Raw genomic sequence first — 23,363 nt, 5'->3', positions numbered from 1 at the left:
ATATTGTTCCATCACCGAGCGCTAAGGAGCAGGTCCAGAATCGCGATCGTACTATCAACAGAGCTGTGCGGCTGATGGGCTGAGCGGTGGGCAGGGCATTGCGGGCTGCTAACCAGCCCCAAATCACCTATGTATCACCTCACAGGCACTGATTGAGCACTTACTGTGTGCCTGGATCATCCACAGCTGCTTAATTAAGAGTGGCTGCTCTCCATCCCTCCGCTGGCCCAGGGAGCCTTACTAACCGCAGGCACAGGGACTTGTGATTCTCACCACGGATCTGGCCTTAACTTGTGTTGCGACTCCGGGCAAGTATTTAAAACTCTCCAACCCGGGTGGCCTGTGGCATGAGAATAAAAAAGGGGGGGGGGAGGTTCTCAAAAGGGATAGTCTGGGTAAGGTATTTTGGGGGACTGGAGAAACACACACATACACACACACACCCGAACAGAAGTGCTGTGGGCCGCTTTGCAGGTTCCCAGTCCCGGGAGCCGCATCCCACCCGCCCCCATCCCCACCCCCACCCCCGGGGGGAGGCTGCCAAGCCCTGCCCAGCGGGCTCGCCCGTCCGACCGTGGGGAGCCGGGCGGCGGAGGCCTAGGGGGCGCCTTTCTCTTCGCGAGCTCCACGGGCAATGCTGATTGGCTGTAGCTATGCGGGTTCTTCCGCGGCTCCCTCCCAGCCGAGTTCAGCCCGGGCAGCGGCATGAGTGGTACGACAGATGCCGGCCGCCAGGATTTGCATCCGTAGGCCACGCTGACCGCCCGAAGAAGAGAGAAGGAGCCGGAGAGAAACGGTGGGAAGGCGGGGACGCAGCGTGCGGAGAATCCTCCTGAAAGGCAGAAGCCTTCGTCCCCACCCGAGAGCTCCAGCAGGCTGAGCGCCCCCCCTCTCCCCAGCCATGCCAGGCCCGGCCGCCGACGCGGGGAAGGTCCCCTTCTGCGACGCCAAGGAGGAAATCCGTGCCGGGCTCGAGAGCTTGGAGGGCGGCGGCGGGCAGGAGAAGCCAGGCGCGCGCGGGCGGCGGCAGAACATCGTCTGGAGGAACGTGGTCCTGATGAGCCTGCTCCACTTGGGGGCCGTGTACTCCCTGGTGCTCATCCCCAAAGCCAAGCCGCTCACTCTGCTCTGGGGTAAGTCCCGCCGGCGCCCCCTGCGGCCGGGGCACCGTGGCGAGACCGCGCCGGGGAGCGCGACCGCCCTCGGCCGCTGGCGGTGAGGTGCCCCCTCCGCTCTCCCCTCGCCTCCCCCACGGCCGCCTCGGCATTCAGTTGTCCGCCTTTGGGGACTGGCAGGTATTTCTGTCCAGGTCCTCTGAAGTAAGCGCATTCGCAGGCTCCCTAATGGAGAGCGCGAGGGACCCGAGTCCTGCGGCGGCCCGCTGTGCGCCCAGGCGCGCGAAGGGAGAGGCTAGGCGCAGGCTGCATCGGGCTCCGAGGGAGGGAGGACAGGAGGGATGGTTGTGTTGTGCCTGCGGGTCCCAGACGCTCTTCTGTCTCCCGCCTTTCAGCTTTTCAGTCTCCTCCGCGAGCGACAGACTTTGCGTCCAAGTTAAGGACAAGGGGGGTGGGGGGAGGCAGAGACCCCGCATAGGATTGAGTCTCGGTTTTCGCGCACCAAATGGAAAAATCCAGTTTCCTTCCTGCCTCTCCAAGGCCCCTGTCCCTGCCCTCTCCGTGATCTTCTATACCCAGTTGCGGTTCCGCGGACCCAGAAGTTTCTCAGCGAGCAAACTGAGCCCATGGCGAGAGCGCTCTGCTCCCGGCACGAAGCCCCGACTGTGGCCCGACAGAGCTCTCCAGGCCTTGTAACCATCTGGCCAGTGCGGGTCTGTCCCGCACCCGTGAGTGCACCTGTGGCTCTCCTGCCACCCTCCTTCCTTGCACCCCGATCCCTGCCGGTAGGGAAGGGAGCTCCAGGGGTCCCGTGCCTGCCCTCCACGACCCCAGTCGTGATCTCTGAATCACCTCGCAGCGGCCCTGGTTTTGGCCTCTGTCACCGAAGCGGCAGTAGCCAGGACAAAAGGCAGAGGCATGGATATGCTGGGCTGAGAATTTGAAGAGGTAATCCAAGAAGCCCTTTCAGCTCCCGTTTCCGAGATCTCTAAGGAGTGAAGGCAGGAGAAACACAACCTACTTTTATTTCCAGAGGGGAAGCGGAAGGAAGAAAATAAAACCTCTTTCTACAAAGCTTCTCATTTGGCATAGTGCCAGCTGCAAATGCCTAGGTAGATAACAAGGGTTCCAAGCCTTCCCTTGAAACCCTGCAGTCCCTCCTCTTGAAAGCAAACCCATCCAGAACGTGGATCTCTCTCAGGGGGTGTGGCTCAGCGAGGGAACTGTGAGTCCAGGGATCGTGAGAGGTAGGGGTCTTTGGAAATCCCAAAAGCCTTTAAAGTCCTCCCAAAGCTCCACTAATTCCCTGCCCCTCCCCTCCCCAGTGTACCTCCTTGATTCTGTGTCCTTTTCACCACGTTTGTTATATGTTGGTTTAATTCTCTGGCTGTCTGCCTCTTTCCCTTATCTCCAAATGACTAGATTGTATGACAGTTAGCCATTGCCACTCCCACACTGTCAACCAAAGCCCTCACTGCCCAGAGCCTCCAGTGAACTCCTCACCCCAGCTTCCACGGGCTGGGCTTTGTGTTGGACTTCAGAGCCCACTGGCCTCTAGGGATTGGGGTTTATCTTTAATAGCTGCAGTGTTAAGAGAGAGTTGTTTAGGGAGAAGTGAGCACTTAACATATTATCTTACATGCCTGGAGCTCCACAGGCTGCACTCCTTACATCCAGAGCCCCAAGACCCTGGCATTCGACCAGGAGCCACAAGGACAAGGCACTCCTCTCCAGGTTTGCCAAGTCACCTCTGCCCTTTCCAGACCACTCTCTGTGGTCTTTGTTCTGAAAGACCTCGACCGGAGGATACCTCCCTTGGCCCAAACTCCTCTTGCTTCCTCGGAGAAGTCAACACACTGTAGGAATCTGGTTTCTCCTTTGTGGGTGATGTTGCCAAGCCCCACTTTTGTACCTCCCTGGATAGACTTCTGCCTTCGCTACTCTTCATTGGCTCCATTCTCTAAATCTTAATTCTCTCCCTACTTTATTGCCTCCAAAAAAAAAAAAGAAAAGAAAAGAAAAACCAATGATGGATGGTTGTAGTTTCAAGGTTCCAAATTGTGACTTAGAAACATTCCAAAGAGTGGATCTTTTCTTTCTTTTTTTTTTTTTAAAGATGACCAGTAAGGGGGTCTTAACCCTTGACTTGGTGTTGTCAGCACCACGCTCTCCCAAGTGAGCCATGGGCTGGCCCCTTAAACACAGATCTTTTCTAATGGATCTCTTTTGAGGGAAGAAATGAGGGACAATCAGAGACCAGCAAAGATCAGTTGTGATGGTGGCTAGGGTACATGGCAACCAGAGAAACCAGGGGAGCCGTTGATGTAGGGTTTTCATTGAAGACCCTGATGCCATGACCCACAAATTTCCCCCCACTGGAGGCTCTTTTCCACTGCCTCTCCCATTGGTTCTGTCTAGCTTTAGGGTGGAGTTCATACCCCAGTGGGCTGCTCATTTACTTGAGGGACGCGAGTTGTCAAGGAAATAGGCTTTGCCCATCTATTGCTTGCCACCCTCTACCCCAGGTAAGGTTGCCCCGGAAACAGGAGGCATCCATGCAGTGCACCCAGCAGGGCATGCATTAGGCGTGCAGTGTGCAGAGAGTTTTTACACGGTGGAAAAAGGTCACCCATGAAAGATCCATCAGGTTGTTCAGTCCAACCTCCTCCGTTGCCTAACCCTCCACTTTTTATGATTCTCCCTCTGGCCAGAGCAAATTGTTCTCTCGTCTTATCCTCCCAGTTTTCTGAGTGGGCAGGCTGTCAGAACAGAATGTTCTTGGGGCCCCACATTCTCAGGGATGAGCTTATAAGTTTCAAGGATGGAAAGCAAACTCCAACTAGAGGAAAAAATCTTCACCTGAAGGCTTGGACTCACAAAAGTGCCTGCTTTGAGGGTTTCTGGCCAAAGGGACAGCCAGTGCCCTGACTCGGACCATAAGTAGAGCAGGGAGTTATGACCAGCAGTCATGTATTGAGGTGGAAGTCCTGGGGCTGCTTCCCTGTGGAGCTTTTCCTTGATTGTCTCCAGGCATCTGGCTATTGACTCCCAGAAACATCAGGGACTTTTCTGGTTTCTTCCTAAATGCAATCCAAGTCCCCTAATTGTGGTCCTAGGTGACATCTTGGTTTTTTTCTCCTCACAGGATAAGTGACAGTACCAGGCAGGCCAAGCACTAATTTGCCCTGCTGCCTTGATGGGTCAGCTGTCCCTCTTCCATCTTGCCCCAGGGCAAATGTGACCATTGGTTAAGGCAGATACAGGATTCTCTGGTGCCGTTCTGGTTGTTGGAGCACCTGGACCCTCCTGAGTGGGATTCAGCCGACGGCAAGGAAGCTGAGAAGTGGCAGAGATTAACAAGGCGGTGTGGGCAGAGGGGCAGTCAGGGGAAGCTGGAGTTTGGAAGGCACTGGTCCACCAGTCATTCTGGCAAATTTGAGAATCACCCACAGATGAGTTGTCTTCTGTGAGGCACTTGGTAATCTGCATCCACATTTGGGATGGTCCTGATGTCTTTGTTGGGTTGTGCTTGTTTTCCATCAAGTCCCTTAGGTTGCTTAGGCACCCCAAGAATGTGTGGCCTATCTTGCCTCCAGGTTTTCTAGGGTGAACAAAGCTCAGTGGAAAGGCAGATCTGAATGGGAATCCCTGCTCTCCTTACTCACCAGCTGCATGGCCTTGGATAGATGAGCATTCTGAACCTCAGTTTTCTCACCTGTAAAATGGGTATATTAATATTACTTGCTCATAATGCTGTGAGAATTAAGTTATATAATATATGTAAATCACTCAGCACAGTTCCAGCCCTTGGTCGGTATTAAATAATTATTAGCTGCCATTATTATTATTGGTCCTAATATTGGCTCTTTTTCTTTAGTAGAACGAAAAAAAGGCCTTCCTGCAGCACAATAAAGACCACAAAGCTGGTGCAGAACTTGGCTTCATTGCCTCTCTTGCATGGAAACAACTGCTTTGGCTTTGGAATTAAGGGCTCTTTTTGAAAGTTCCCAAAGACAGATGAACACAAATCCTTCTGTACTTCCTCTCTCCCTCATTCCCATCCTTTTCATTCTATCTGCCTCATATTTTCGTCCAAAATATCACTATTTAGTAGCTAAGAATCTTTTTGTTCAGCTAACAACTCACCTGGTCTTCAGTTTTTTTCTGTGGGATTTTCTGAGCATATCCAGTTACAACTGCTATAGAAACAGGGCCAAATCATCTATCTCTCTGAGTCTTTTAGGGTCTCAGTTGTGACTTGGCTTTCCCCCTCCCTGTTCCCTTGAGTCATCATTTAAAAAAATCTTTAATGTTCAATTAAGCTACTAAAAAGCTTTTTAAAAAAAAAAGAAAGAGTGAATGAATCTTCCTTTTAAGCCTATAATTCCCAGCCCACTGTTCTTGCAACCCTTGAGTTTTAATAAACGGGCAAGCACTAAGAGCCTTACCCCTGGCTGGGTTGCAGCAAAACCGAAGAAAATAGAATGTGCTTTTGCTGGCTTAATAGTCTCAAGTATAAATATAGGTTGAGGTTAACACTATTAACTCAGTTTTTTTTTCTAAAACTGGTCAAGGTCACTGCAAACTGCACTGTGAACATGAAATGGGAAATAGAGCTGCAGAGTAGAAACCAGGGCTGGAATCCCAGCATAGCCAATTAGTTCAACTTCTGACTTGTCCCTTTATAGTTTCTTGAGCCTCGGTTTCCTCGTTTGTAAAATGGGGACAGTATACTGAGCTGACAGTTATTTTAAGTTAAAGTGCTTGCTGGAGAGTAGACACTCAATGCTATCTATTATTATTACCTCCCAGGGCAAGGGCCTGGTCATGAAACCTGCACTGGCTTTGTCATCTGTCGACACTCCGAGTGCTTGAGGTTCAAATGTAAGGCACAGCTTTTAAATCCAAATATTTGATCATGACCTTGCTATGTTTTAGTTCTCCCCCTATCTAGTTCTGCATATTGCATAAAATTATAATAATTGCTTGGAAAAGCCAGTGATAGATTTGCAAAAGGGGACACAGACACGGTGTTGTTTTTTTTTTTTAAGAATCTGCAAAAGAAAGTGTCTTTGGGTGATGTTTTTCTTCCTCAACCTTTATTCTGACATTTTGCAATCTCTGGCATGCAGTCTACCTGTCCCTCTGCCCCATGTTTCTTTGGAAATGCCACAACCTTGGGGTTAAGAGTATGGGCTTTGCAGGGGCTGGCTAGTTAGTTCAATTGGTTAGAGCATGGTGTTATAATACAAGGTCAAGTGTTCTGGGTCTGAGTTCAAAGCCCAGCCCCCTGTGTGTAGCCTTGGGCAAATCACTTACCTCTCACCTCAGTGTCTCCCACTGGTGCACGGTGGGATAGTAGCAGTACAAGCAACATCAGGTTGCAGCTAGAGTGAAATGAAACAATAAAAAGCTTGGCCTGCCAGCCAGCCCAGAGTGAGTGTTAGCCCTTAGTGCTTCATTTCACTCCTTTCCTTGGTTTAGCTTTTCTGCTGGAGGGTGAGACTTGTTCCAGCCAGCCGCCTGGATAAAGCAAGTGCCCTGGTTGTCAGAAAGCCCTGGTCATGGGGGAAGGCAGTTTGTCTCTCATTTTCTTTTCCCTGGCAATGGATTGGTGGCTACAACAGGTACCAGTTGTCCTGTCATAAATGCCCATTGTGTACTATGTGTTTGGATGGCCAGAGAGATCCTGACAGTCCTGTGTGCAGTCATATATTCATCCACTAATTCATTTTTTTGTTGTTGTTCTAGTGATTGTCAAAAATGGCTGCACATCAGAATCACTTGGGTAGTTTTTTAATTTTTCAGAAGCCCGGGCCCCCTACTCAGACCTACTGAATTGGAATCTATAAGAGTGATGCCCTGGATTTTTTTAAAAAGCCATTCAGGTGTTTCTGATGTAAGGCTGGGCTGAGAACCATAGTTCCATTTCCTTATTCAATATGATGCATTACTCATGCATTACCTGTCTAGCACTGGCACCATCCCTGACTTCATGGCACTTACAGGGAAGTTGGAGAGACAGGTGCCCAGGTGACGGCCACCAAGGCAGCATTCGTTCCAGAGCGCCTAGGGGCTGGAGAAGCCGTGCCAGCATTGGGGGAGCAGGGCTGGCTGGTGAGGGCTTGGTTGAGCAAAGATCCCAAGGAGAGACAGGCAGGGTAGGGTAGGGACCCAACTGTTCAGCGGCTGGAGAGTAGAGTGGTGACGGAGATGAAGGCAGGCGGGAGACGTGGCTGGAGCGCTGAGCCCCAAGGGCAAGGACAATTCAGCAGGACTACCTGACCCTCACCTCCTCCTCTCAGCCCGTCACACACACCAGTGATTTCCAGTATGACTGAAAGGCCGGGAGCCCAATTTCTAGACGACACACTTGCCGGTGGGATGTGTGTGAACTGTTCAGGGAAGTTGCTGGGACAAACACCTTCGCACATCTTGGCATTGGCTTTGAGCAGTCCCTGGGCTAGGTGGGCCTGCAGCGGGGCTGGCCGCCTGCCTCAGGCTGCCCGGCGCTGAGCAGGGCTGGGAGTAAAGTCTCAGTTGGGCATTTGATTTCACAGGCTCAGACTCAGTCCTGGGGAATAAATTACTAAAGGAATCCTAAGGGTATAACAAACTCACTCCAGACCCAGAGCGCCATCCGCTTCCCCATTTTTCCCTCTGTTCTCCACTCTTTCCCCTGCTTCTAGGAAGTGCGGGGGTGGGGGCTGGCCTATGGCTCACTTGGGAGAGTGCGGTGCTGATAACACTAAGGCCACGGGTTCGGATCCTATATAGGGATGGCCGGTTAGCACACTTGGGAGAGCCTGGTGCTGACACCACCAAGTCAAGGGTTAAGATCCCCTTACCAGTCATCTTTAAAAAAAAAAAAAAAAAGTGTGGGGGAGAGGGGGCAGTGTTCCCATTCCCATTCCCACCTCACTTCCTCCGTTGAAGTGGTGGTGGGGCCACTGCAGGGTCTGATGCTTACGAGGAAAGGCTGGAGGGCTCCGTGGTCCCCTCAGGCTGCAGGCTTCTTCCTGGAGCCATTCCAGAGCTTTAGAACAAACATGCAGGTAGTCCCACAGCTGCAGCCACCTGAGCCTTAAGAGCCTTGCTTCTCAAAGTGTGGTCCGAGGACCAGCAGCATCAGCATCACCTGGGAGCTTGTTAGAAATAACATATCTCAGACCCCACCCTGGACCTGTTGAGTCGGTATCTGCATTTCAACAACATCTCCAGGTGATTCATCTGCTCACTGAAGTTAGAGAAGCACTCACCAGTCTCGAGTCCAACCACAGGCTGAATTTAGAGAAGTTGGACTTGAGTGGGATTTTACAATTTTTCCTTTTAATGGCCTCTCTCTTTTGCTTCCCTTCCTGCCCTTCTGACTCCTTGTAGCTTATTTTTAGAATATGAAGGGATCCTGCTTCTCTTGCCAACAAAAGGCTCTTGCTAAAATCTTTCAGCCGGCAGCAGCAATGTTTAATTCATGGGCTAGAAAATTAATTTTATTTTCATAAATAAAGCTGGGGAAAAAATAACAAGGTTACTCTGTGTACGGCCCTTGGGAATTTAGCTTGTCTATTTAACAGATGAACTGGTAACAGCAAGGAGGCCTGCAGGGAGGGTTGCCTCCACAAAATTGTGAAGCACGTTGTGTCGAGATGCTTTTGGCTGCAGGTATCACAAAACAACTCCACATAGCTAAAATGACAAGGAAAATTTCTAATTTCACTGATAAGAAATCTTGAGGTAGGGCGCTTCTGGGATGACCCAATAACGTCATCAAAGAATGGGTTTCTTTTCTGCCATGGTAACCTTGTCGCATTTAGTTTTTCTCATGCTTATAAGATGGCTTCCAGAGTTCCAGGCAGCACATGGAGTTACAGCAATGCCCTGTGGAAGAAGAGAAGTTTGTCACCATGGAGAACCTTGCTAGAGAATACATTCCTGAAGTATCATATTATGAGAGAGGAAATCATTCCTGGTTGCATCACAGCTGATGTCCCCTCAAGTGTTGCTTTTAAATTCTGTTATGTGTCCTTTATTAAACCAGTCACTGGCAAGGGAATGGATTACCGTGGGTGAGTCAGTCTACAGGGTAGGCCCCCCTGTCTTAGTCCTTTCAGGCTGCTATAACAATGTCTTCAACCAGGTGGCTTTTAAACAACAGAAATTTGTTTCTCATATTTCTGGAGGCTGGGAAGTCCAAGTTCAAGGAACTGGCAAATTGGTGTCTGGTGAGGCCTGCTTTCTGATTTATAGATGGTGCCTTATCACTGTGTCCTCCCATGCCAGAAGGGGTGAGGGGTCTCTCTAGGGCCTCTTAAATAAGGGCACTGTCCCATTCATGGGGGCTCCATCCTCATGATCTAATCATCTCCCGAAGGCCCCGCCTTCTGATATCATCATCACGTGGGGAGAATTTCAATGCATGAATTTTGGAGGGGACACAGATATTCAGGCCACGGCAGTGAGTCACACAAGTCAGGGGCAAAGAGCCAAACAAAACCCAGGCCCTGCGTGAAGGAAGAAGAGGGCATGGCTGCTGGGACAGCCAACACTTCTCCATGACTCCCTCTAGTGACCTTTCTCATTGGTGTCTCCGTCATTCCCTGGAAAGGCTCTGGTTTCTGTGTTTTACATTTCAGTGTGCTCTTTCCCTCTGCCCCAACCCCCTATGTTTGTGCTGAATCCTGCAGTCATCACAGTGAGTTGTAAATGTCTGCCTTTTCCGTGAAGCTCCAAGCTCCTTGATGGCACCTCTGTCCCCCCCAGGACCTTGGCACAGGGCCTCTGAGTGAGGATGCTCAACATATACAGTGTTGGACACAGGTGAATCAAGGAATAAATTAGTGAGTCTAAGTCACGGTGTGGCCTTTCTTTCTAAGGGAAGTTTGCATTTTATCCCTTAACTTTAATAACGTTCTTTCCCCTGTTAGAGAACTTTCTGTGTGATTTGGGGGGAATGATTGGGGGAGAGAGAGGCCTTTCTCAATGCTCTAGGAATCTGCATGCCCCTCTGCACTGGTCCACCCTGTGAGTTGCCTTGACGTCACAGGGGAGCTGGCAGGGCTCTCTATTGCTCTTCTGCGCTTTGATGAGTGTGGTGGGGGCTGGGGGAGGGTTACTTTGGGCACAGGGAATTGTTAAAAACCCTGTAGGAGGGTTTCTGGAACTGAATTAAGAGGAAAAAGATGGAAAACCAGTGACTTAGAATGTATTCTTTGCCAAAGTTCTCCATGGTGACACACTTGGTCATTTTCCTCATCTTTTGGATGACACAGAACCTCAGTGATAAAGTCATAACCAGATTTCTGTTCACTTGCTTCAAATTTTATTTAAGAAAAGGGCATTTAAAAGTCCAGTGCCTCTTCACTTAACCTTACCCAGCGGTTACTTTTTATTTGCACAAATGATCTAAGAACAAAGCATCTTACTTAGGATGAAGGTGCTGTGTAATCAGGAAAACAAAATAATACTTTTCAGCTAGATAAGATGGAAAACCATATTTAAAAGTGCAGCTGTCAGGAAAATGTGTAAAACTGGATTGTGGTGTAACCGTTGTGTAAAATCTTTGAGTCAAATATATGGGTAAAGAGATTATTTAAGGAAAGTGCTTAATTGACGTTGCTTTGGGTGGTTGTTGGGTGTGCTGGGGTGGAAGTTTCCTAAGATTGCCTCTGAAATGGGGAAAAAAAATCAAATATCAATAAACTTGGAAATGAAATGAGACAAGAATAGAGTTTGGAACTCAGGTTTAAATGTATTTTCTTCAGGCTGGCTGGTTAGCTCAGCTAGTTAGAGCACTGTTGTAACACCAAGGTCAAGGGTCCAGATACCCATACCAGCCAGTTGCCAAAAAAAAAAAAAAACCCCAAAAGCCCCCCAAAATGATTTTCTTCTTATATCACTATCTATTATATGAATATCATCATAAACTTGCTATTTGGACTGTGTTGGTTTTAGCTTGGTTCTCTGAAGAGACAATGGCTTATAAATGAACCTGAGACCTAAATGGGCAAGGTTATTTTCAAAAAAGCATCTTCCTTCTCATCATCAAAAAACATTTATCAAGCAAGTAATTAATTACTTACAACCTGGGGCCAGGCATTGTGTAAGGAAAGAGACGTGGTCTCTACCCTCCTTTTATAACTTAAAGGAACAGTTGTGATTTCCACAGTTCTGTAACCAACTTACCATTCTCTGGGCAGGGGTAGATAATGAAAATACTCTTACTTCTTTCCAAGTTCCATGCATGAAATTAGAATGAATTTCTAAAATGTAATTGTTTCATGGAGGAGTTTATTAATCCATTCCCCTAACAAACATGTGCATAAGAGGCTTTCACAGATGATTAGAATGAAGCTCCTCTGTATTCTCAGCCTGTGACTCACTGGAGTGTCCTGAAAGGATTTGTTTTGCCCCCAAGTTTCTATAACAAAAGGAGATATCTATTAGCAAGTGTGAATAATGCCCACATATCTCCCCTCCTCCCACCTCCCACCTGCAAATCCATGGTGTGTGGCTCTGTAGCACTTGAAAAGTGGGTGAGTCATTAACATCTTGGAGCTATACTCAAATTACTTCAGGGTCTTGATGAAGTAGGGGAGGAAAACATAATTTTCTCTCTACCCTTCATTGTTAGCTGGGACAGACCCCTGTAGCAAAAGACAGATTAACAAGAGAAAAATAAATGGAAGCTTATTAACGTAGATACCTCTTGTGTATATGGGAGATACCAGGCAATGAGTAGTTCTCAAAGAGGTGTCTTTGAATTCCATCTAATGTGCCATCGTCAACAAAGAATAGTAAATCTTTAGAGAAGTGACAAGACAAAGGAAAAAGACTGTCTCTGGGGAAGACAAATTGTGGGAAGGCAAGTGGATAAAGACTGGTAAGTCTTGTTGTGTAGATTTCTTTGGTGTCTTTGGGCTGATGGGGTCTAACTTTGTCTTCAGTGATCAACCTTTGTCCTCTCTGGTAGAGAGGGGAAGAGGACACCTTTGCCTTTGTAAATTTGTGTACTGCTTTTAGGCAAGTAGGGGGAAGGCAGAGAGCTTTTCTTATGTCTGCTTCTTCCTAGTTGCCTTCAGCTCAAAATAATCCTTATGCCAGAGTAGCACATTTTGGGGTGGTATATTCTGGTCTTCTACAACTTCATCTGGGTCTCTGGGGGAGCTAACTCACTCTCCTCTGAGTACAGACTGGATTTGCATCTAATGAAGCAGAGCTCCCATGAGGGTTGGAATAAACCGCATTTATTAGAACTAATATTCACTCACGCACAGAGCTGGTATTCATTGCGCACTACTGTGGCTCTACCAGTTGTTAAAATATTGAAATAGTAAATAGCTGCTGCCTTCCCTGGTACTCCTGGAATCCAGGAGCTAAAGGGTCAATGCCTGGCCCAGCTGCAGGGCTTAAATCTACATCTGTTCTAGTTGGTTCTGAGTGGTTGGTGCCCTGTGGTTGTCAAATATTTCTGATATGACCTCTGCATATGCATCCTCTTGTTATATAATCCATATAATCTTCAGCTTCTATCCCTCTCACAGTTCTATTCCAGTTTAATGAGAACTTTAAAAAATTGATTTATCATTCTGGCTTAAATTTTTATCCCCAAACCATGTAGGGAAAGGGAATAGAGCCCAATCTAAATTTTAGGGCTTTAGGGAACTCATTTGTCCTCATAGAAACTCTTTTTGTAATAGAGGCAATGTGTGTCTAAAAAGTGATTTTTATTTTCTGGTTTATAATCGCCTTTGTATAAGATTTTCCCCCTGAAAGAAGTGATATTAATTGTATCATCAGAAAAAGATAGCATTATAAAAACAAAAGTATAAAGTTATTTTTCCTTTTGGTGTTGGGAGTTTGGAGGACGAGATGTGGAGGACAGCATCACAAATTCAGGCAGTTCTCCTGACTCACAACCCGTTTTCCCATGATGTTGTCAATCGTGTCTGGCTGGCCCTGGGTCAGTGTCAGTCAAACCATCATGTGTAGCTTGGGACAGGTAATTTTTTAAGTTATAGAACATTTCAAACATATAAATAAGTAAAGAGAATGGAGTCTGTACCCTCCTCCAGTCCTAAACTCACCTGGGGATTTTATTCTTTGTAACTTTTTACATTGATACATAATTTCAGACTCATACAACAGTTGTAAGAATAATACCAGGAACTCCCGCATACTGTTTATCCAGGTTAACCAGTTTACATCTTGTCCCATTTGCTTTATCACTTGCTGTCTATATGTACCTGTATACATATGAGTGTATATTATTTTATCTGAACCATTTGAGAATAAGTTGGAGTATCTCTTAAATACTTCAGTGTGTATTTTTTAAGAACAAGAATATAACCACGGTGCAGTTATCAAAATCAGGAAATTTTACCTTGATACTATCTAATCTGCAGCGGATGGTCAAATGTCATTAGGTGTCCTTGTAGTGTTCTTTATAGCTATTTTTTGGATTAGGGTGGTGCGAATTCCAGACAATTGTATCTGTAATTCCCCCTAAGTATTGAGTATTGGTCGAGGTAATTCTGGCTATCCACATGGAAAACATTGGGGTCTACCTTTCCCCTACTAATGGCTCCCAGTCCTTGAGAAAACAGCTCTGAGAGGCTGGAGAAGGTGGAAACTGAGAAGCAGGAATCGGTCATGAGTGAGTTAGTACTTTTCAGTGTGGTCTGTGCACTGTCTGCAGTTGAGTCACTGAATTCCTTGTTAAACATTCAGATTCCAGGACACCATCCAGACCTACAGAATTAGTATTTCTGGGGGTCGAACCCAGGATTCTGCATTTTAACAAATACTCTCTGTGGTTCTTATACCCAGTGGGTTGGAGGCACTCAGTCCCAGGAGCACGTGGCCTGGAAGTGATGCTGTGTCCCCAGCAGTTTAACATCCCCCTCTCTGTCTGAGAATTGTTATGTGGTTCTCTGTTAGGCTGCCTGAAATTCCACCAGCCCCAGATTCCTTAGGTCTGATAAGAGGCGTAATGTGGAATGTGGAAAGCTGCGGGTGGGTTCCCCTTAATAAAGTTTGTGTGAATTGCTTTCAGTACATATTTTCCTCCAACAAGGGGCTGATACCTGGGCGGAATGGGAATTTCACAGGGGTGGGGAAGAGTATTAGGACCTGGAATACTTTGTAGGGGTGGAGTAAACTTGTTTTCTGCGGTGCTGGGCTGAAAGTGGGGAGAAGTGCTTGGATCATCCCTTAGAAGCCTGGGGAAAAGCTGTTAGAAAGTAAGAGGTGAAACAAGGGCCTGGAGAAAGCCTCAAATAAATAGCTCTAGGCAGAAACCTGCACCTTGGGAGGGCAACTGGAAACCTTCTTTCCTAAGATTGGTGTGACTAAATTAGGTGCAGCAGCTGCTTTCCAGGAAGTACTGGTCCTGGTACTGGGAGTAGTTAACACTTCAAGAATCAGACAAGCAAGTTGGTGCTATAATTCTGTTGTATTCCTGGATTTCCACTGTGTGTCTGGATTTCAGCAAATTTGTTCATTCTAAATATGGAGGTCCATAGAGTCTTGTTCTAAAGCCCCTTTCATCTTCAAAGGTCAGTGGCTTTACAATCATCTTCATTCGGAGAAAAACAGACACTTCCCGAGATCAATTATGCCCCCACTTCTCAGCTGGCTGGAGACACAGTGCAGATATGCTCGGGACAAAATGGTTTTTAGAGACCATCCTGGATCCAGGCTCCTCGGCCACCTGAGATGTGAGGGCTTTTTGTAAATGTTTCTGACACACTGATAAAGGATAATGGGTGGGAAGATAACTGGGTTCTAGATGTTAACTGTGCAACCAAGAGGTGGCAGGAGGAGTTAATCCTAACTCATATCTTGTAAATGGTGTTCACAGGACATAAGTGGTTTTACTGGCCCACAGGGTGAGGAGGGGTGGTGACCACCATCACCTAGGACAGTAATCTTTCTTAGTCTATTTTGTGCTGCTGTAACAGAATACCTTTGACTGGGTAATTTATAAAGAACAGAAATTTATTGGCTTACAGTTCTGGAGGCTGGGAAGTCCAAGATCAAGGGCTAGCATCTGGAGAAGGCCTTCTTGCTACATCATCCCACAGCAAAATGGCAAAGGGAGGGCAAGAGAGAGCAAGAGGGGGCCAAATTTGTCCTTCTATAAGGAACCCACTCCCAGAATAACAGCATTAATCCATGTATCAGGGAAGAGCCTCCATGGCCCAGACACCTCCTATTAGGCTGCACCTCCCAACACTGCTGCATTGGAGCTCAAGTTTCCAACACATGAACTTTGGAGGACACATTCAAACCATAGCATAATCCAAGTGGATATTTCAGTTCCTTCCACTGTTGAATCTTTCCCCCTCCCTTCTCTTGGAAAGGAGATGCACTTTCCAAGTCCTTTTTTCTTTTAGCGTGAGTGGTCCTCAAGTCATAGCTGGTGCTTATTTAATCTGGAGGCTCGTTCAGCCTTCCTCAGGGGAGCCCTGCTAGGTTTCTCTCATTCAGTGATGTGAGTGTGAGAAGGGCAGAGGGCCATCCACACATAGCCAGGTCCCACTTCTAAGGACTGGAGTCTTCAGAGGGAAGACGAAACACAAAGCACTGAAAGAAAAGCAGCCCCTTGGCCCTGGGCCCAGGCTGCCCCAGTGTTGTAGGAGTGGCAGGTCCAGGAAAAGCAGAGGTCCAAGCCGGCCTCCCAGGGTGGCCAGCTGTTTCTTCAGTCTAACGGTTAGACGGAGAGATTTTTGGATTCAGATATATATTTTTGCTGAATAGCTAAAGTCCTAATTAATCTCCCAAGTCTCTCCCTGACCAAGGCCATTCCTAGTGGATATTAATAGGGTTTATGAAAAAGATAAAGTATTCTGAGTTGCAAAAGAAGTTCTCCAGGCACTGCTGTGATGAGGCTGAATATGCAAATTGGTGTTTCTCTCTGTGCTCAGGTTCAGGAGCAGTGAGGGAGCCCCTTTGGGATGCGCTTTTCTGCACCTGCTTGGACACAGGCAGGCTGAGAGATTTAGATGTCTGATTAAATCCCATTTTTCACACAGTTGTGGACATGGTTCCAGCGTGGGCCAGGTGCTGAGAATACACAGGTGAGCAAGCTATCATTCCTATCCACAGGAAGCTCATGATGAGAAGGGGAGATGGACTGAAGCCAGTTATAATCCAGTGTGGGGACGGCAGGACAGGAGTGCGGCTGAGGTGCAGGGATGGCTAGAAGAGGGCATGGTCAAGGACACCTGCGTGGAGGGGGTGACACTGAACTACCTTTAGAAAGGTAAGTGGGAGTTCCCCAGGCAGAAACATCAAGGAAGGAAGTTTCAGGCAAATGTAACAGCACATTCTAGGCATGGGATGCAGACCAGTGCAGGAACAATGGTGGCTACAGATGTTTATAAGCATTTATGTGCGTCCTGTGAATTAGGCATGGTCCCAAGTGCTTTTTGTATCGTGACTCTTTTAGTCCACAGCAACAACAGCCCTATGAAGTAGGTGTAGGGCCACGGTATCTTAAGTGCAGTTCTGAACAACAAAAAACTGTTGAGAACAAAGTTATTTCATAACTAATTTAGAGGGGAAACTTGCCCCAGTGAATTCATTTGGTGGCAAAATCTTACCCAAACTATCCTATTTAGTCTGGATACTCATATCCATGTGTTTGATGACAGACTCACTATGGGCACTACAACAGTGCACGTGCACTTCTGAACTCCGATGAACATCTGACTCTGAGGTTTTGGATAAGAGACTGTGGACCTGTCCTGATATCTTCTGCATTGTGCAATTGAGGAAACAGAGGGGCAGGAAGGATGCATCGCCCAAGGTCACAGAGGTGGTAAGGGGCAGTCAGGTTTACACAAAGTCCTTCTGACTCCTGAGCCCTGCCAGGCACCCTCAGGTGTCACTACCCCAAAGGCTCTGACTTCCCACACAGGAGTGACTTTGGCACCAGCCATGTGGGCAGGTCTGGAGTGAGGATAGATTGGGATAGTGCTGCCCACTGGCGCACCCCTAAGGGCTGAGCTCCGACAACTCTCCCCATCACCACTGTCTCGGTGACAGTAACAGGGGTATGGGTGCTGATCTCCCCCCTTGGCCTGCCTGAGGATGCAGGCTCAGCCACCCTCACTGTGGTGATTGTCAGGTACTGTTTAACAGGGAACGATGATTTTGTGCCTCTGCCTACAAGATCTGCTGCTGCCTTGTCAAAACACTGGCCCCCTGGGTCATTTCTCACTACTCCTTTTCCCAATTCTTCATTCTTCCCACATCTTATTCCTAGCACTGGCTCCTGGTCTGTAATCCCCAAGGTCTCCTAGACCAGTGGGAAAGAAGATGTACTTGTAAACAATTCCGGAGTTTTATAGGGTGGAGCCCGGGTCCACCTATGTGTAGGCAGAAAGTAAGCAGCCAACGGGGAGAAGTGATTTAAGGACACAGGTTTTATAAGGCCCTCATATTACCATCCTCAGCCTTCCCAGCATTTGGAGCAGGGGTTATGGGCCAGGGATGTGTGCTTACAGGGTTTCATGAGCCCCCTGAAATAGTAAGCAAGATTTTGTGCCTGTGGGTAGTTTTCTTCTATTAGATTCTGAGCAGAGCCTGTGATTTTAGAAAGGTTAAGTGCTGCTGGTCCAGAGAAAGCCACATTAAACATGCTAGCACTTCCTGAAAGGATAAACAGTGACTGAGCATTCACTTATTTATTATCATCCATTATCCCTTAGGGTTTCTGTAGTCACTATAATCACTCTCAGGGTTTATTTGACAAGATAATTAAGTCTTGATGGGATGAAATAAAAACTTGGAACTTCTCGATTCAGTGGATCTTCATGGGGTAAGGTCTTCTTGGAGCCCCCCCAAATGAGGAACCCACTTGGATTATGAGACAACCCAAGGACAAAAATAGAAGGCATTTTAAAAAAATCTTTTTATTTAATTTGGAATTGTGCCATGGTCTCAGCATCATGAGGGGAGCAGTGATGGTACCTCTGAGAGCCCTTTTCCTGGCTTAGCTCTACTTATTAAAAGCGCTCTGGGGCTGGCTGGTCAGCTCAGTTGGTTAGAGCGTGGTGTTATAACACCGAGGTCGAGCGTTTAGATTCCTGTACCAGCCAGCCAGAAACAAACAAACAAAAAACACTCTTGTGAGAAGACGCTTAAGGACCCAGCGGATTAATTTTCTATTGCTGCTGTAACACATTACCACGAAGTTAGTGGTTTAAAGCAACACAAATTTATTACCTTACAGTTCTATAGATTAGAAGCCTGACACATCTTACCGGGCTAAAATCAATGTCGACCAGGCTCTGTTCCTTTTCAGGAAGCCTAGTGGTGAATCCTTTTCCTTGCCTTTTCCTGCCATCCTTGGCTGGTGGCCCCTCCCTCCATCTTCAAAGCCAGCTACAGCAGGTTGAATCCTCACACCACATCACTCCAACCTCTCCTTCCACTTTTCTTCCACTTTTCAGGACCGTTGTGATTATGTTGAGACCACCCAGATAGTTGAGGATACCCTCCGAATTTTTTTTGTTTGTTTTTTGGTGGCTGGCCGGTACCAGGATCCGAGCCTTTGACCTTGGTGTTATATAACATTATGCTCTAACCAACTGAGCTAACCAGCCAGCCCCTCCCCCTAGTTTAAAGTCAGCTAATTAGCAACCTTAATTCCATCCATAACCTTAATCCCCTTTTGCCCTATTATGTGACATATTCACAGACACCAGGGACTAAGATGTGGACATCTTTGGGAGGCTGTTATTTTGCCAACCACACCTACACACCAAAGAAAACTAATCTGCATTAGTTCCTTCATTATTGCAGGTACTACCTAGACAGAAACTCTCAGTGATATATAACCTTCCTTTGAGGAGAACTTGTCCTTGTGATGGGGACATCAAAGTCTCAAGTTCTCTGACCTTATCCTCCAGGTTGGGGGCCCCCATTCAGGAATAGCTCCCAGGGCATACAAGCACACAGCCCTCCTAGGAACTTCCAAAGCACACTTGTTGACGTTAGTGTCCAGCACCACCTTGGGCCAGGTCCCTGAGGGGGACATATGTCAGCAAAAATAGGCTCGAGGCAGTGTGAGCTCTGGAAGCTATCAGATAAACATCTTATTTGGGATGGGAGTGAAAAGAGATTCTTAGCGTGCCCAAAATGCAGAATTCCATCCTCCCTTCAAAATATTTCTTATGATTATGTATGTGCCGTTCGTGAGCAGGGGATGAGAGGACAGGAATGGAAAAAACAGGACATCTAACAGTGACAATAGCAACAAGAGATGGGTGCGGAATTATGTAAGAAAGTGCAGAAGGGAAAGGAGTCCCCGGGCATTTGAGTTGTGAGTCAAATAAAAATGACAGCTAGACCTTGGGGTGAGGGTCTTGAGGAGGAGAATGAGTCTCAAGGGGACAGCATCAGGTTTTGAGGGGAGGGTGGCTTTGTCTTGGTGAAGGGCCTTTATTGGCTAATTATACAATTTGGATTTGGGGCTATTGTTTGTTTGGTTTGGTCTCAAACACTAGCTGGGAAAAAAATCCCATACTGGGACTTAAATGGAGTCATGGCCCTGCAGGAAACCAGGGGTTGGGGATGGAGAATGTAGGGAGACAGTGACCAGGAAGCTTTCCCAGAGGCAGGACCAGGGCTCAGTAATTGACAGGGCTCAGTACAAAATGAAAATACAGTGCCCCTGTGCAACAGTTACTAAGAATTTCAAGACGGTGATGAGCAGTGTATTTAGCCAAGCATGGCCCTGTGTTACTGCACAGGTCACACCCCTTGAAGCTGTCCCCGTGTGTGTCCTTGGCCCTCACTGATACCATGGGTGACGTTCGAGGCCTGTCTCCTAGGGACTCAGCAGAACCATGGCCTTGGCCCTGAGGACTCACTTTCTTACCACAAAACTTGTCTTGATTACACTGGATATATTTGATGCTATTCAAAAGACACTTTGCTCAGTTCTTGGGGGCACCCGCATTCCAGGGGTGGGAATGGAGAGGGGGCTGAGGAGGGGAACATGGGACTCTCAGAGCCTCCCCTTTTCTTGCTGCATGACCCCGGATTCTTGCTGTCCCAGTTCTTCAACTGTACAATGGAGATCATGTTGCTGACCCCAAAGCGACATCAGGAGTCTTCTCCGTAAAGGAGCTCTGAGAGAGGACCAAGCATGTAGAGGTTAAAAGGAGGGCCCCCTGGCCCCTCTGGCATCCAACCAGGTTTCTGCCCAGAACTAATGGCACAAAGTCTGTGGAAGGGTGCGGGCACCTCTGCTGAGGACAAGCCTGGCTCAGTGGCTGCTTTCCCTCATCTGCCCTCCACACGTGCATGTACACCTGCACCTGTGGAGATGCTTTCCTAGGCGGTGCCCAAGGGCCACTGACCAGAGGCCTGAGCTCCCACAGCACCCACCTACTCAGAATGCATCCCCACAGGAAGCCAGCCAGGACTCAGGTGAAATAAGGAGGGGACAGGGGAGGGAAGCTGTGTGGGAGGACGACTGTGGTCCGGTGAGTCTGGGGGATATCCACAAACTCATCCCACCAGTGCCTGCCACCTCTGTCCCAGTAGCCCCATGCTGGCTTTGCCTTTCATCTCTTCTGCGCACTGCCCTGGCCAGGCTGGAGCTGCTAGTTAACGGTAAAGTGGCAGGCTGTGGGCGGGAAGGAGGGAGCCCAGGGTCTGAACACCTAGGCCTGGAGAATGTGGAACCTGCCAGAGGGGATATTGGCTGCTGCCCAGAGCGGCCCTCCGTGAGCTGAGCCATGAGCCGAGGGCAGCCAGGCAGGGCAGGGGTACTTATGGTTTTAGAGACTTCTCCATCCCTGCTGTTGAACTGCACACTCCTCTGGTCTCAAAGCTGCTATCAGTCACTTTCATCGGAATCCTGGGAGGACAGAGTGGGTGGAGGAGAAGTGGGCAGGGTGGGAGAGGAACAGAACAGAACAGGAAGACTCTGGGTCTATTTAACAGTTTTCCTCAGGCAATAAATTCCTCTTCCATACTGGGAGAAGCAAAGGGTGGGGGGAGAAGGGGTCACTTTTCTCCCAGAGAGGAGTGGTTTGTGGGTTTCTGTGTACCCAAGCAAGCTCCCGAAACCTGGGGCTGTTCTCTTTCTTTTTGAAGAACTTTATGTGACATCTTATAAATGAAATAGTACTTGTTCATTGTAGACAGCCTAGAAAATACAAACGAGCAAAGAAAAAAATTACTTGTATCTTCCCATTTTAGAGATACCTATTATTAACGTTTTGGACTGTAGCCTTCCAGACTTTTTTCTCTGTGCATAACTATGGGGTCTCACTCTCTGCAATTATACTGTAATTCTTTTTTTTAATCAGTTTTTTCATTTGTTAACACATCATAGACATCTCTTCATGCCCATAGATGTGGATCGTGGATTGTTTTTTAATGGCAGTATGGTATTCCAAGGTTTGGATGTACTTGATCCCCTGTTGTTTTGTTGCTGTGATGCTGTTAACGATGCTACTTCCTAGTAGCTTCATCTTCAAGCACATTCTTAACAATTTCCTCAGAATAAGTTTCTACATGCATTTTTAGGTGCATTTTTAGGGCTTTAGACCAGTGGTTCTTAACCAGGGGTGACCTTCCCCCTCCCCTCCAAGAGGCATTTGGCAATGTCTGGACACATTTTTGGATATCACAGCTGGAGGGGTGGTTGCTATTAGCATCTAGTGGATGGAAACCAGTGTGCTACCAAACACCCCACAATTACAGGACAGCTCCCTACATCAAAGAATTATCAATTCCAAAATGTTAATAGTGTCCGACACATGGGTATTTTCATACTTTGTAATATTTGTGGAGCTGGAGCTTCTAAGCCTCTGAGGAAAAGGAAGTGGAGGTGTTCAGTGTAGCTGACTGGCGCTCAACCAAAACCAACCCAATGACATCTCCACTTGCAGGACTTCAGCGCCCAAGCTGTTTTGGGAAATGACTAATGCGTGCCACTTGGAGACTGTCCTTGCATCCAGGAGAGAAAGAAAGGAAGGCTTTCTTGGGAGGAGGTGCAGAAGCAAGAGAGAGGCAGAGAGAGAAAGAACGGGAGGGGTGGTGGCGCTGGACAATGCAATCCTTGTTGAAATGAAAAGGGGATTGTATGTATTCTCTAGTGACCTGAAGGCCAGTTCCGGCACTGAGGACCCAGGCAAAAAGGACACAGGCAATTGCTAAATGCAGGAGGAGGAAGCAGATCAGAAAGCCTCTATTGTCTTCCCTGAAGCTGGCACAGGGACCGTGAAATCCTGTGTCCTGGGGTGCTGGCCAGGGCCCACCCGAGCGAGAATGAAAAACACCAGTGCTCCCCACACCACATATTATGATTCTCTGAGATCCGAAATGTTGCCCTATCCAGCAGGTCTCCTTCTCAAGTAAGCCTGTGACAGTTATTGAAACTGGCCGCTTCTTTTGATCATCTTTGGAATGCGTTACAGTCATTACAATCCTTCATTCATAACCCAAGCAATTACATGCACCTACTAAATGTCAGGCACCCTGAGAAGCAATAAATAAAATGGACACAGTTCCTGTCCTCTTGGAGCAAACAGTCTCCAATAATTCATCAAGCAGTATAGATGCTATGAAGAGAGATGGACAAGGTGCTGTGGAGCACAGCGTGGGAGCACCCCACTTAATGTGTGCATGGGGGGGTAGGGCTGGGGGATGGGTGTCAGGGAAGCTTCTGCTCTTGTTGCTGGGAACCTTTCTGCCTCCAAGGGAGGAAGCCCAGGCTGGTCTGTTAGAGGATGAGAGATCAGTAGAGAGAGAGACCCAGCCACCCGGCTGAGGCCCTAGACATGAGTGAGGTCGTCCCAGACCATCCAGCCATAGCCAGACCATCCCAGACCAGAAGAGCAACCTGGCCAACCCACAGAATAGTGAGAAATGCTAAATTGTTGTATTAGGTCACTGAGTTTGGGGGTATGTTTGTTTCTTAATCTTGGTTAGTGGTAGCACCTCCCATCCAGTCACACAAGCCAAAACTCTGGGTGTCAGTCTAGACTCCTTCCTTTCTCTAAACTCCCGCATTTGTTTAGTCACTACATTCTGCTGATTTTACTATCAAAATGTCTTTGGATTATATCCCTGGATATTTGCATCCTTCAAGACTCAGCCTGGGCTTTACCTTTCCAGGACACTTTCCTGAAACCCCACACTGGACTAAATAACCCTCCTGAGTGCACATCTGTGCCCTGTATCTTAACACATTCTGTGGCCATTTTTGGTGATGGGTGTATGTCT

At 47.7% G+C, this 23,363-nt stretch overlaps 1 protein-coding gene across 1 annotated transcript in view; it reads left to right on the top strand.

Moving 5' to 3' along the window:
- Positions 1–901: 901 nt before the first annotated feature.
- Positions 902–23,363, top strand: part of SCD5 (stearoyl-CoA desaturase 5) — a 142,880-nt gene continuing 120,418 nt past the window's right edge. The window contains exon 1 of the mRNA XM_063108721.1: positions 902–1,133. Coding sequence (XP_062964791.1) covers positions 902–1,133 — 232 coding nt within the window. The remainder of the gene's footprint in view (positions 1,134–23,363) is intronic.

Source organism: Cynocephalus volans, chromosome 9, assembly GCF_027409185.1.
Source record: "Cynocephalus volans isolate mCynVol1 chromosome 9, mCynVol1.pri, whole genome shotgun sequence".
Lineage (NCBI taxonomy): Eukaryota > Metazoa > Chordata > Mammalia > Dermoptera > Cynocephalidae > Cynocephalus > Cynocephalus volans.
The sequence above is the reverse complement of the archived record's forward strand: the minus strand, read 5'-3'. Positions and strand labels throughout refer to the sequence as shown.